The 16533-nt window shown below is 30.7% G+C and overlaps 1 protein-coding gene across 1 annotated transcript; it reads right to left on the reverse strand.

Moving 5' to 3' along the window:
* Positions 1-16: 16 nt before the first annotated feature.
* Positions 17-1323, reverse strand: LOC124362449 (two pore potassium channel protein sup-9). The gene has a single exon (XM_046816966.1). It carries the CDS (start codon positions 1175-1177, stop codon positions 17-19), a length of 1161 nt encoding a protein of 386 aa, XP_046672922.1. The 5' UTR covers positions 1178-1323.
* Between the last annotated feature and the right edge of the window lie 15210 nt (positions 1324-16533).

A 16533-nucleotide genomic window follows, 5' to 3' on the forward strand; every position in this document is an offset into this window, starting at 1 on the left:
TTCCTAGTCCGCATCATCAATCCAAAGATCTTCGTCTTCTATAGCAGGCGATCGCTCTAAGCCTAATAACTTCAAAACAAATTCCAATATTTTCCTTAAAATCTCTCATTTTAACTCGCACCAGTTCTCTCATCAGATTGTAGCACATCGCCATAAGCCCCATTCCGAGAAGAATGTACACAAAATTTATGACCAGTTTGGTTTGATTCCCACTCTTAGATTCTAGTATGTTTGCTCCAGGCACAAAATCTCCAAAGCCGATTTTACACAAGCTAGTAACACAGAAGTATGTACTGTCGAGGTATGTCCAGTTTTCCCAAGCCTTAAACATCATAGACCCAGTCGCAATGTAAGCACCCATGACCCAGAGACAGGCTGTAGACGGTACAACAATTCTCGGGTTCGCTTGCCCTAAATCACCTTCAATCCGCTTCTGCCGATCTTCCACACTGTAAATATAAACTTTGGTGTACACCCATCGAAACACTTGAGCCAACACTTTACCCATGTTCATAAAGTACAAGGCGTACAATGGAATACCAAACACGGCATATATGACAGTTACCAACTTCCCCCAGCTCGTTCGAGGGACCATATTACCATATCCTAACATCGTGAAGATCGATAGAGAAAACATCAATGCCGCTGGAAAAGACCATCTTTCTTCCGCTCTCCGTGTATCATAACCTTTTTTAATTGCTGCAGTCACATTATTCTGGAAAATCTGCACCACCATGTCTGCTCGAATACTCCATGAGCTGGCATTAAAAATGTTCTCGTCTGTAGTCAGTTGCCAGAGTTCCAGGGCACAAGTATTCCTGTACATGTTGACCTTCTCCGCCTCAGGAGCCTCTTTAGTTCCCTCAATATGCATGAAACTGACAGCTCCAATAACTGCATAACAGACAATGAGACCACCCACTCCGACCTGTGTGCACATGAATGCCACCAGTTTGCGACAACAGTCTTGCAGCTTCTCCCGAGGGTCGCTTGCCGTGGTGGAAGTGGACGAGCCACGACTCCTCACAGAGCCGCGCACTGACGACACTCCTCTTCGCATGGTGCAACAACACTGACTGGTTTGACAGACCCACACAAAGATCTGCTTTGTGCTATTTCTGTCTCCACTCTGGAACGCTGCCACAGGCTCCATATTTTTATACTTCTTAAACTCCATTTTAGGCTCATACCCTAAGCATGACACTACATTTTAATTAGATTAATAACGAAAATAATTTCTAACGCTTCTATTAGTCAAAAATAATTAATAAGCTATATAAATTTACAATTAATGTTTTAAAATATAAAACATGCTTTTTACAAGAATGTTTGTGCCATATTTATTGTTCTGTGGTGTTTGTTAAGTTTTGTAATGAATCTACAAATGTTAAATTGATCATGTAAAACATATTAAAGTACTATTAGTATTTTATTTATTACTATTATTATTTATTTCAGAGAACAGAAAACAACTTTAGTCCAACTTTACTTCACACAGTGATGAAATAAATAGAAAAGTATAGAATGGAATATTCAAATTATTTTCTACCGTTATAAACTAATTTCTTTTAATTAACAACAGAGATACATGTAAAAATTCAAACAACAAGCAAAAGACTCCTCCAAAAACAACAACAAAATAGTAATCAATCTTTTCTCAATTAAAATTAGTTTATAATAACAATATTCAGCAATACATTATTCTTAAATAGTTTAATAATTTCAATTTATTCCATATAAATTTATATATATATATATATGAAATGAAATATGTTTATTGTCATTAATCAACAGTAGTTGCAATAGACATAGTCAAACTTACACAGCCTTAGTGTAATCTTAGATATTAAAGGTTACATGTCAAATTATATGGGTCAAATAGAATAGATCTGTAGTCAACAAAAGTGAATAAGATATGGTAAATCTACATTTAAAATGTATAACAATAAGTGTAGTAAGTTAAAAACATATAAATGAATAAAAATCTATAAATAAATTAAACACACAAATAAGTACAAAGATTCAAGTAAAAAACACATATTTTACATAATATCTTGGACTACAATTTTATAGAATAGAAATTCCCCATTTTCAAATTCAGCTACACTATAAAATGCTTGACTAATCAGCCAATTTTTAATTTTTGTTTTAAAAGCATTAATTGGAAGATTTCTAATGTTCAAGGGCAAATTTATTTAAAAGTTTTATACAAACAAAGCTAAAAAGACTTTTGGGTTTTACTCAGTCTAGCATATCTTACATCCAATAGATTCTTGACCTCTGGTATTGTAATAGTGGATTGAACCTCTTGAAACAAAACTATTTAAGTTTTCCTTGACATGGGTGAGACTGTAGAAGATAAATAGACTAGGTAATGTGAGTATTTTAAGCTCAGGAAATAAAGTTCGACATGAATCTCTATCCCCAAGACCTTTTATACACCTGACCACTTTTTTTTGCCACATGAAAACTTCTTGAGCTCCACTGGAATTACCCCAAAGAGTAATACCATAAAGTAAACGTGAATGAAAAATGCATAATAAGCTTGGGTCACTAAATCTAAATGAGTACACATTTTTAATTTACGGATCAGAAATAAAACTCTCTAGAAAGGCAAGTACATAAATGCTTGTTATGAATGTCCCACATTCAATTTAGAATCCAAATTAATTCCAAGAAAGTTAACTGTCTTATATGAAGAGTAGATTTACTTAAACTAAAGATGATTTCTTCAGTTTTATCATTATTTAAGATAAGCTTATTGGATGAAAACCAAAGATCACAACGCTCCTTCATATAATTAATGACCAATTCATTACGTTCTCGATCAGGACTAGATGTATAAAGTGTGGTATTATCGGCATAAAAGAAGGCACTTTTCTGGAAGAAAATTAGGTAAGTCATTACAAAAATTATGAAAAGGAAGGGACCAAGGACAGAGCCCTGTGGAACCCCCCTCGTCACCATCCTCAGGTCCGATCTTTGGTCTCCAAGTTTTACAAATTGTGACCTGTATACCAAATAAGATTTCATAAAAGATAATTCAACATTCTCCAAGCCATAGAAATTAAGCTTTTCTAGAAGTTCTTTATGCGGAACAAGGTCAAAAAGCTTTACTAAGGTCTAAAAGTAATGTTCTAGTTTCTTCGTTGTGTTCAAAACCCTCGATAACATTGGAAAACCAGATTTTCTACCGCCTTAATGGTAGATAATCCTCTTCTAAATCCAAACTGAGCAAAAGTAAGAAAATGGTTTGTTTCAAAATAGGTTTCTAACTGATCCTTAACAATGGACTCTATCAGCTTGGATATTACTGGCACAAGAGCAATCGGACGGTAATTATTTACACTGAGCCTATCACCTTTTTTGAAAATGGGACTTACAGCTGTTACCTTTAGACAATTGGGGAAAACTCCCTCCGAAAAACTCCAGTTGATTAGAATCGTTTAAAGGAATGAGCAAAACTAAACCTAACTTCTTGAGAACATAATTTGAAAGCCCATAAACATCTTCTGCCTTTGAATTACTTAGACTACTTATACATTTATTCACAGTAACACAATCTACAAAGTTAAATTTAAAATACAGTTTAGGATCCTTTACAGGTTTAACAGACTGTAAAAATTTCAAGTGGGGTTGCAATTTTATCAATAGGAAAACCTTGTTGGCTGTTATTACCAACATTAACAAAATAATTGTTAAACTCAGTAGCACTAATGGGTAAATTTGGAGTGCTTTGTTTAATTAAACGACCAGTTTCCTTATTGATTATCTTCCAGGCTGCTTTACATTTATTTTGAGATTTCAGAATGAAATCTGCATTAGTTTGTATCTTGCATTATATATATATATATATATATATATATATATATATATATATATATATATATTACCAATAATTTATGTATTCTTTATATTTTCAGAAAAGAATGTAATTTTGTTTTATTTTTTTATTATTATTTGTTGATTAAAAAAATTACATTCTTCTCTGAAAATATAAAGAATACATAAATTATTTGTAATATTTGTTATTATTATTTAGTTTATTGCAACACCACATCCACACTTTCATACAAATATAAATTTTTTTTGAACAGACTGCTTATCAACAATATATGAGGACACTAATCACTGATAACTAGTAGAGTTTGAGTTAAAACAATTGTAGTCAGGCTAAACTACTTCAGTTTCAAATTGTCCTGCAAAAGTTAAATCTCATACACTGACCCACAAAAAACTGGACATCAGCTTAAATAATTACCATACTATCAGTGTCAAAACTGTAGAAAACCTCATATGAGCTATAATTTAGGAACTTAAGTTTAAGTTGTATGATCCTTTATAGAAACTTATTTTAAACAACTATTATTGATGAAAATAATTTTGTTTAGTTCTATAGGATTCTTGGGTACAACACACCTTTAACTGATCAAAGGTAATTAAATCAGAAGCTACTAAGGTTATTGAAAAAGTTGACATCTTTGAAAGTCTGAGTGCCTGAATTCATTTTAAAATAGAAATGTATTATCATTTGTTTTCTCAATGTGAATTTTATCACACTGTTAAAAATTAATTTAATTTTGATAAATTCCATTTTATTCTTTATGTAGAAATTTTTCTTTTAAATTTCTACGTCTATTGTTATTTTGTTCCTTGTGTTAAATACATATTTATTAAATTGAAGTTAAATATTAAAATATGTTTTTAGATTAAATATTAGTTTTATAACATCTTTTTGGAAAAGATCCAGGTGTCCACAGTTTGAAATCCTGAGCCAGGTGTAATGGAGGAAATTTCTTGTTTGGCTTCTATCCAAAATAACTTAATTATATATGCTGTTTATATTCATCTTTAAGTGTAATTAAAGACACTCAAGATATTCTGATGAAACTGTTGTCAAAACAAATAAGTAAATAAAGACTTCAATAAATATTATTGAAAGCACAGAAAATATAAATGACAATAAATGTGTAAAGGAAGAATTTGAACAAAACTTTAAAAGTGATTTCTTTCACTTTGGGGACTTTGTTATCTTAACTCTAAACCAAAAAAGGGTTGGTTAGAAGCTGTCTAAGATATTTCCTTGAAATATTTTCTCTTAATTAATAGATAGGATTTTATGCTCTAGTAAGATTAGTATGTAAGAAGAAAATCAGTATAGCTCAAATTCAACTTTAAATTAATGCCTATATAATCCACTAATTTATTTTCCATATTTCATGGGCCTAAAAATAACTCATTGAATTATTCAGGTTTACAAAAAAAGGTTTGCCTACTTTAGAAATCAGAAACTCTTTATTACAATATCATTGAGAAATTTATAGTGTCAATTTACAATAATTTCATGGCTGTTTGTAATATTTACAATAAAATATTTCCACTACAGTACATATACTTGTGTTTATAAAGTTAAAGTGCAAGGTTTCTTTTTTTAATCTTCCCATTGTAGGTATTCTTTCATGCTCTAGAAATGTGAAAGAAGAAAATCAGAATAGCTTGAATTCTACTTTTAACCAATGTCTATATTTATTATTTATTAAAGTGTATTTTACTGTTTGGAGCTGATAATGAAATCTCCAGGAAGTACTATAGTGCTTACAAGGAAATGTATCCATAAGCATAATGATGAATGACTCACCAAATTACTGACTGTCACAATAAATAAATATTGATGCTAAGAACTGAGCCATGCTATGCAGAGTGACTAGCCGTAAATTCCTGAAAGGGGGACTTTTGGGGGTGAAAAAAGAAGACATTAAAACAAAACTGAGGACATTATTAAATATTCTTATAAACTTTGTGAAAAACAATTATTTATACATATTAAAACAAATTATAAATTAGTATTGTATTTTAACATAATATAATGCAAATAAAAGAACACTTAAATTGGATTTAGTATGACACATAAAATTAAAAATAAAATATTATAAAAGAATATATTGGTGGGTAAAAGTATTATTTAGTGCTATTATTTTGTATGTGGCATAATATTTAATTAATTATTGTTAGAATTATTCTCTTTAAAAATTAAAACTGATTTGAATCCAAATTTTTAGAATATTAAAAATAAATTTTGTGAAATAATTGGAATTCATTAATTGGATTGGTTCTTTGCATTATTAGTAAGCTATAATAACAGAAACATATATAACGTATTATAACAAAATTAACCTACCATTCAATACATAAATAGAAAATCAAGGGGTAGTAGCCTGAGTACAACTGAGCACACAGAATCAACAGTGAGTCAGAGACACTACAGACAACACTCAACATACAACTGAATCTAACAGCAGTTCACATGCCTTGGCATTATGTATACGTTGCAAAACCAGTTTTCACGGCCTATCTTCGGGACCTTGGAAATCAAAAGAATTTTTGAATGTATGCTACTATTTTCAAACATTTAAGTGTTTGTCAAAAAGCCGGATATTTTACATAATTTTCAATAGCTACGAGGACAGGTTAACAAACATTAAAAAGGAGGACATGTCCTCCTAATATGAGACATCTGGTCACCCTGATGCCATGGCAACACCTTAAGGTTTTCACCATGTCACCACAGTTTCCTTACTAATTAGAGTTAGTTTACATGTGGAATTTGTTTTCTTTCTCAAGAATATCTTTCTGTATAGTTGTTCATATCAGTACTTTTTGTAAGGCCTAATTAGTTTGACCTTCAATAGTAATGCTGAGTGAACTTTTAATTTCCAAATAGCATAAAAATTTCTAAAAAATCATATATTTGATTTATTTGGTGAGATAAGTCAATGACATTTAGAGTACTTGCTCATTTTTAACTAACTATATTTTTACATGAAGTGATCTGATAACTGCTTATTAACATTGTACCTTTCATAAATAGAAATTTAAAAGATTTAAAAAATAGATCAGGTACAGTATTTTTATCCTATATAATTTCTATGAATAAATGTATATCATAATTATAATTTTAAAATAGTTCAATATATATATATATCATGCAAATAAAAACAAAATATAATCTTAAAATTGGTTAAAAAAACGTTTATTTTTTAGGAAAGATCTGCAAAAAGGGAAAATTCTACTGAGATTCGTTAACAGATCCATACAGTATATTCTTGGAATTTATGACAGATTTGTTTAAATGGCTGGGATCAAAAGGTTAAAAAAATTTACATAAATTATCTAATACACTCTATATAATTTACCACCTTTTTGTCAAATTTAGAGTTTTAAAATTTCATAAAAAAATACACTCTCTTTTTGCATTCCTTCTTAGTGATAGAGAAACACATGTTATTAATGAGTGTCACCTTCTCTTATAATTTTATATCATAACATTAGATCATCTGAAATTATATTGAGTTTCATGATTTATAGTGTAAAAAGTCTTAACCTCTTCCTCTGAATTTTCCCAAGTTGAACAAATAATCCTTGGACAGTGTTATCATCTCAAGCGGAAATAATTTTCTAATACAAATAGGCACTTTGTAATGCCTAAAAGGTCAAATTATAACATTATCCATTCTCTTTTAAGCAGTATGACTTTGATAAAATAATTTTTCAACAAGGTTTTTATTTATAGGAAACCACCTTTTTAACTGATTCAGAAAGATGAGGTTTAGCTTGATAACTTACCACCGTTCAGAAAATATGCTTGTTTCCAAGTGATAATGAAAAACAATAATTATCCAATAATATTAGAGTTATTGAGTTTTCTTCTAAAAGCCCACTAACATATATATTTCTAAGCATGTTGCTGCTACACATTCTCGAGTAATGCATATTTTATTTTTGCTGTTCTGAAATACTGTCTAAAATGAATCTTGTTAACAGGGCTTCAGTCATGTGCCATCATATTATGTTACAAAAGTTTATGTTATATACCGTAACACTTTTTTTATAACATAATAATGGCAAATGTCCAAGATCCTTTCAAACCTTCTATTGTCAATAACAATATTTAAACAAATAATCTTGTTAGTTATAGAATGTTTATAAGAGCATATTAAATGTGTTTTCCTAGATCTGGCTGTTGAATATTTAGACTTGGATTGAAAGTTTTGAAAAATTTTGAACAGCCTTGTATTTTTGTGGTCTATGATCTGAATCATACTTTCTTGGTCATAGAGGTCTAATATTAAAAGTCTATTTAGTGTCCATCTGGCATTTTATTTGGTTTGAAAATTTTTCAAATAAAATTTCTCACAGGGAATAAACATTTCCTGAATTATTATTTTTTTTTAAACTATTTTCCATGATTTTTTGCATCTTAAGTGTTCCCTGACTTTCCAGGTCTGTGTTAACCCTAAATTTAGAAACCTCTTATACATTTGGTTTATAGACATAAAATACTATTGATATGACCCTTGCCCCATTTAAAATGAACAATTTTATAATACAGTTTATGCATGGTATGCTACTTTATGCACAATACTGATTTGACCTTGGGCACACCAAATATACCTGCTGTACTTTTATGAATGATACTGAAAATTTAGTCTACTTCACCATTATGTAATTAAAATACAACTTATTTAGAAGCCTATTGCTTCAATATGGTTGCATGATGTTAATTATATTTGTGTACATGTATTTTTGGTGTAAAATTTATTTGTTTTGTGTATTTGTTTATTGTGTATAATGTATTTTCTCAATTATTATATTGCATGAATATGTTATTAGATACCCAAATGGCGGCTCAAAGTAATCTAAGATGCTAGACTCTCATAAATGTGTATTTATTGTTTTTTCAATACCAAAGTGGCATAATCTCAACTGATGGTTAACTAATTGGCTGATGTTAATAAGCCTTGATTAATTAGAGTGCTGTAAGACTCAAGCCACACAAGGAAAGATATGATTACGCCTCAGGTTCCTAAGATGGATTAAACATATCTCCTTTTAAGTCTCCAAAACAACGTAATAACTGTTTTACACTGGTAATATCAGTTTTCAGACAGGATGTTTGACCAATGTCTCTGATAATAATTAGGCCATGTAGCTGTTAATAATTAGCCGAGTAAGTTTGTTCAGGGGAGAAAAACTGAAACAACAAAAGCCCAGCTTATTCATATCCAAATTACCCTCTTCCTATATTTTCAGTGCACTGTTACCTATTCTTGCTGCAGGAGTTACTAACATGTATTAAACATGACCTAACAATTCTACTTACAACTATAAAAATTATGTACATTTAACTCTAATACTGTCAATTAGTTTTGAAATCATATTCGTGCAGTACTGCCTCTTCGATTGCATCTATTGCACAATTGCAGGGCATTTACGGTTAATTAGTTTTGAAAGCTATTCATGTGTTTGACTGCAGATTACGTGAGCAGTTAAAATATTAGGAAATTAATTTATTCCCTTTTAAATTGGTCATTGTGTCTTTTTAGAGTGAGACATAGTGTTACATAAGTTTGTTGTGTAACCATATGTTATTTTTAAATCAAGAAAAGGTATTTTTATGTGATTGGAAGTTTATTTACTTATTTTATTTCCAACGGTATAATATTTTACAATGTGAAAAAAACAAGATAGCTGAGTTTTAAAGTTCATGCAGTCATCAATTTAACAGTGTGTGAATGTTTTACAAACTAGAAAACAAAAACACCCTAATTTTATCCAAATTATAGAATGGAAAAATATACCATAATATGTGTATGTGTAATATACAGACCCAAAAAAGATAAAAACGAGCAAAAGAATCTCATGTAAGTATCACAGTTTTGAAGCAGAATTTAGAAAAAAACAACAATAACAATAAACTCTGAAAAATACAGTAACAACTTATAAATTATAGAAGAGAACAACAAGAACAGACTATGTAGTGCAATAACAATAATATACTTGAAGTAGAAACCGCAGTTTGAGCAACTGATATCACTAATTGCTGATACATTGCGCCAAGAACGACTCCGCAGCAGCAACCCTAAAGGTTTAAAAATATGGCTTCATGTTAAAAAATTCTACATGTGGAGATATTTCATAGCCGATTCTCTGCATCCTAGGTATTGCGCTGTTTTGTCTGAAGAGCGTATGCAGTTGCAGCCTCACCAAAAGCTCCAGGGACCTAGTTCTTGAAGGTACTCTTAGGTTGATCATTTCAAGCAGTTGAGCGCCGTCGATGAGAGCATTTAAAAGCTTGTATAGGAACATGGCATCCTGGATCTTTCTTCAACCTTCAAGTGACACTAAGGCCATGAGTGATGCTATTTATTCGACTGGCACATCTCTGTAATGAAGGCCGTGCCTCACTCCCACCACGTGGTATGTAAGCACATAGTAAATACATACGAAGTTATGGTTACAGTACGTTAGATTTGCTTATTTGTTAAACTTGTGTTTGTATGCACTATTTTCAAATTTATTATTATCCACACCAGAAACAAAATTCACGTTAACTATTGCTATCGTCCTACTGAACCAAACAATATATAAGAATACAACATTATAAGGTTTTAGGGTATGAAAATGACAAATAATGAATTTTAGAACATTAAAAGTGGAACTACTTTTCTTGCAAGGTAGTGAAATGAAATGAAAAATGTCTTTATTAGAGGCGAAGTTAGGACTATGAAGTCCTCTCTACCACTTAACCTCAACCTCAGTGGGAACTTATGGTTAGGTGAACTTACAATATTTTTTAAGTTGTGTTTTCTATACAGCAATAATCCCCAGAGGCATTTGTGATCACACAATTTAGAATTTTATTTTTTACTGATAGGTACTACCTGAACGGTTTTTTTTCGTATTACTTCGATACTACCCCGCGCTAATGGTTGGAGGTACGTGTGTCAGGCTGATATAAACTTTTATTCTTAGAAGGTCTAAATTTTAAGTCCTTATTTGGGTGAAATTCCCCGATTTCAGAATTAGTTATTTTACGTATCCAAAGATGGTGTAAATTAACGGCTGACGTCAGCAATAACCAACAAGATGACTTACAGTCATAACAAGACCATGTGATGCCCATAGAACAATGAGATATTACTCCATGAGAGAAAAATGTTCTATAACTTTGTTATTTTTCATTCCCAAGTATATTGTTTTGTTCAAGATAACGATAGAAATAGGTTAATAATGCGAAACTCTTATTTTGTCGCTCTGGCCGTTAACTTAACAATTACCCATTATTATTCTTATTTAACCCTAGAACTGGCAATGGTGTCACTCTGTACTGGCGGCTCTATTTTAACAGCCTCGCAGACATTTCTTATAATGTATCACATTTCATAACTGTTAGGCCTAGTCCAAATATAAACTATATATGTCAATGTATTCACAACTATATGGAGAGCATTATAATAACAATATCTTATTGTTTCCATGGAAACATATTTTTGTTTTTTTTTTATAAAATGTAAGAAAACATTTTTTGGACATTATTTTTGTAAATATTCCGTTGTGTAACTGCTTAGCAATAAGATTTACATCAAAACTGTAAATGGATAACTTATTCAAAATATTGTCCTGATTCCAAAAATATATAACTATTGTAACTTTTACCTCAAAACGTATTTGCTACAGGGCCTTGTATGAAAAATCACGCGTATTTACTTATTTTAAAAACGCGTAGATTTATAAATAAATATTATTTTTCGTGGGAAAACATAACCTCATGACTGCATTTTTACTTATATAAGTATGACAGATAAAACAAAAATAAAATAAAATAATAAATTTTAATCTTACCTTATTTACATATGTACAATATAACTTATACAAAGTTTCATTTTTCACTCAGCGTCACTAGATTTATCGGTCTCTAAAGTTTTCACCCATACTAAAACTATAACCTAAGAAAGCTAAAAAAACAATAATAACAACACTAAAACACTATAAAATACAATTTCCACAAATACTATTGGATTTGTAACCTCAAACACAAAACCCGGCACTTGTTTACAGTTTCACAACAATGTGGTTGACCCGTACTACGTTCACGTCAGCTGTCCATAGAGAACGATGTTTTACGGTAAACAAAGAAGACAATAATAGAAGTAAGAACAGTAAATAGGTACTATAGTGTTAATGCTGTTCCAGAATATATAAAAAATCATTTATATGTCCTTAATTGCCTAAAATTTCAATAACTGTACATGTCTACTTTGGCGACGAATATTCGTCGTTGTCAAATTGGACGGGCCTTTGGCGACGAAAATTCGTTTCATACCAGCTAGAGGGTTAAGGTATCCAAAGATGGTGAGACAGCTGACATCAGTAATGATCAATAAGGTTGATTCACGGCTAAAAGGTCATGTGATGCTCAGCACAACATTGCACAAGAAAACATTGCTCCACACAAAATTAGTTCCACTTTAAAATTTCTACAACTTAGGCTAGGCTAGTTTTCATTTCCACCCCTTGAAACCAATTTCAATTTGTTCAGGATGATTAAAATAGGTTAATAATGTGAAACATCTTTTACCACTCTGGCTTTAGCTTTAAGTTGTGCAAAATATAAGCCTAAAATAAAGTTTGGCTTGAATTAGTAAACTTACAAATAAATACTTTGGATAACAATATTGTTATATTAATCAGACTTGAAGAAGCTCCTTACATTTAGATTAAAGTGTGTCTATTAGAAACTGTTTTAACAGTGGGTCACAAAGGTAGCCCAAAAATTTTGCAAATAAAGTTTATGATGGTTCCATTTAGTTTAAACATTTACGACAGTTTAAATCGAAACTAGACCTACCCTAATCCCTTAAAATCAAAACCAAATCCTAAATCACTAAGACCAGAAAAATACTATTCTAGTTAGACCCATATGTTACAATTCATCACACACCACTCATAACAATAAATCTAAAGTATGAATAACCCCAACTAACAAATTAGTAACTTTCTTATTTTCCATTACTTTACCTTTGTCGGCTCTGTCCTTTTGTATTCATATAATTTTTATGGCCGTCACTGGCTGTCACTGACTGCCTGTTGTGTGACTTTGATCTCGATCTCAATTTATGAGAACGAGATAAGTACCATAGAGTAGGAAGAGATAAAAGTTACGATATGCTATTCTATATATATTCCAAGAGACTGAGTTCAATAATAATATACATATTAATATATATATATTTATGTATATATACACACATACTATATATATATATATATATATATATATATATATATATATATATATATATATATATATATATATATATATATATATATATATATATAGGTTTGAAATTGTGAATGTTCTAGATAACAAAAAATCTAAATCTTCACAATTAAACTGCAGTTTCGTTATATGGGGAGATATTATGAAGAACAAAGTTTTATATTTGTCAGGGCTGCGATATTTATTCTTCCTAAACTAAGTTGTACAATTAACTTCAGAATGGGACATATGCTCGTTTGATAAGGTAGTTAAATATAAAAGAGAGGGCATTTCTTAAAAATTCTGAAAATTTAAAATTTTAGGGGTTAAAATCTTGAAAGATTAGAAGAAAGTTTTGTGCCCGATCATCTAAAGTCGTTTTAGAGCGGTGGAAGCTTAGTTGTTTTCAGCATGGTAGGAAAAGTCATAGTCATATTAGAAATCTTTGTTCGTTACTCTATGGACCTATTTTTCTTGGTCGTTGGTCTGTATCATGGAGTATAGAAAACAAAAAACAAAAGAGTGGAAAGTCACCGGTAAAAGTCGGTGACCAGATCTGGTTTCAGCGCACTCTTGCTTTGTACAAATGGCCCCAGCGATCTGTGCGCGAGGGCGAGGCTGTACTAGCCATCTACGAACTCTGACCTCACCTACGCACTGTCATTATGTGGGGGATTTAAAAGAACTGAACTACTGGAACACATTTTATTTGAATATAGATTTACTTGTGATAAAAACAGATTATTATTATTATTTATATTGTTTTCGTACCAGTTTTTTGCAGCTAATAATATTTACAATGCTATAAATTAGGCATCCTAATCAACAAATAAATCAATTATAATCTATAAATATTATAAACTGCAAAATCAAGGAAAGCATTCAAATATAAATATTGCTACATTTAAAATAATATAAAAAAAACAAGCTCTTCCTTATTATATTCCAATTTCGACTCGTTATTGAAGTTCCTCTGCTCGGAGCATCGGACACCCATGTTCATAGAGTGAAATATGTTTATCTTGACCTGAGCAATAACGTCGAATACCTTTGTCCAGAGAATTACGGGACACCTGTAGAATACATTCTTGTCTATTTAGAAATAAAGTAATGCAACATTTTAAGTCTACAGATGAAATTTTTCTCAGTATATCTTGCCAAATGACGCGTTATAATTTTTTGAGCTTGATGATAGTAGATTGTGTTTTTCAAAAACATTGAAGCCAAATAAGAAAAACTTTGCTGAAAACTGGCAGAATTGGAATTGGTCGGTAATTTTGAATGGATTTGGAATCACTCTGTTTATAATTTGAGTAACTTTGGGCGATTTAAGAGAAGAGGGAAATGTTTCAGACGGAAAAAGATACATTTATCAAGTGTTAAAGCGACCCAAACAAATGTTTTGAACACTACTTCAGAAGCCACATTGATACATGATTAAACGTATTCGATTTCTTTATTGGAAAATCATTTATCACTCAGGAAATCTCCTCCTGTGATGGAACCAGAGCCATGGAACCAACTGGGCTACGTACTATTTTTTTATTCCCTTTTAAGCCTCAGCTCTTGGCTATGCTGGCTTGTTTTTGGTCACTGTGGCTGTTATTCCTATCATGATTGGACCTCCTCGGGATTTGAACCCATGATCTCTCAGTTAGAGAGCCAATTGACTGTATTCACTAGTCTACGGAGGAGACCAAAGGCTACGTACTAATGAGAATAGTGTCTGATGTTGGTCCTTGGTCAGTGTCAATTGAGCCAAAAATACATTAAACTTATCAGCGACCCAGGTGACATTGCTGACTTACTCGCTATCAATCTGTAGATCAATAATATGTTTATCATTTAATAATTTTATATTGTTGATTACACTGTTTTTTATTAATTGTTTGACTTGAGCAGTGTTTTGGTGTTATCATTAGCTTTTGCAGGTCTGATCACCTTTCTATAAATTTGTTTGTAATTGTGATAAAAGTGTTTTAATTCTTCATTTACTGAGTGCTTATTAATTTTGGAGGGAAATATTAATTTTTCTCTCAAAACCAAGATACCATAGGTAGTCCATTTGCACTAATCTATTTTATTCTTTGGTTGTATTTTAATTAAAGAGCAGTTAATCTTCAAATGGAAATTTAGATGTTCTTCAATTAGGCTGGCTGACTTTGGGACGAGAGTGGAGGAAAATTTGGAATAAATTATAATTGGGATGAATGTAAAAATTATGTTACAATTTCCTGGTGAATTACCCGATATACACCATTTGAAGAATTCACCGAAGTAAACAAAGAAGCCTGGAGGTTTTGATTTTGACGCCTGATATTCCATCACACACTTCATTTTTATATACTGTATTAACTTATTGACAGCAATCTGTAATTTATTAACCACCAACACAGATCAGTGGCTTCACCTGTAATTTCTATGCAACATACCATGTATTTGATTGAACAGCTCCCAAGATTTCATAGATATCTTAGTGAAAGTACTTGTGAAGTAATACAATAGGGTCATATGTTATTTTTCAAATATGTATAATTAGTTATTGGCTATACATTAGGTGCCCATTTTTCAGTGTTCAGGTACCTTATTTCAGGTTTTCAGTTCTAATTCAAATTTATTATAGTTCCTGTGCACGATTGGAGTTTTTTATTTCACCCCGAGACACAATATGTATATATATGTATACACAATATATATATATCCAATCCATTGCACATAAGAATGAATAATCATCGTTGTTCGTCTAAAAAACAGGATGAAAAATTGGTTTCACAACACGCATTAGGCCACCAACAAAATTTTGAACAATGTTATTCATTGAAAGGTATTTGCAAAGTACCAGAAAATGGAAACAAAATTTACTTAGAAAATTTAGAACAGGCACATCAGTTAATATTAAAATCAAAAGTACCCTTTGGTCTGAATAAAAGATGAAATGATCAATTGTTTTTGTTATTATAATTTTTTCTAAATTATTTTTCTAAATTATTTCTCTATTCATGATATTTCTCTTTGGTGTTAATCACATGTTTATTTATTTATGCAAATGTTTATTTATTTACTTGTGTAAATTTTGTTGCTGTGTTATTTTTGTTTTATGCTTTTTATTATACCTTTTTGAAAACGGCAAAGCCGAAATATTAAAGGAAATTTAAACTAAGAAGTCTAATTTGTTATTATATATATATATATATATATATATATATATATATATATATATATATATATATATAATATAATAACAAATTAGACTTCTTAGTTATATATATATAGCACAATATGATAGCACATTCACCCGTCAAGTGAGATATTCGGGTTTGAGTCCCGGGGGAGCAAGTACTTTTTATGATTCAATGTTATACAAATGTATATATACATAGTAATGTCTAAGGAAATAAAATTCAATACCTTACACACCTTAAAATTTCATACCT

Source organism: Homalodisca vitripennis, chromosome 5 (assembly GCF_021130785.1).
Source record: "Homalodisca vitripennis isolate AUS2020 chromosome 5, UT_GWSS_2.1, whole genome shotgun sequence".
In the NCBI taxonomy this organism is placed as follows: Eukaryota; Metazoa; Arthropoda; class Insecta; order Hemiptera; family Cicadellidae; genus Homalodisca; species Homalodisca vitripennis.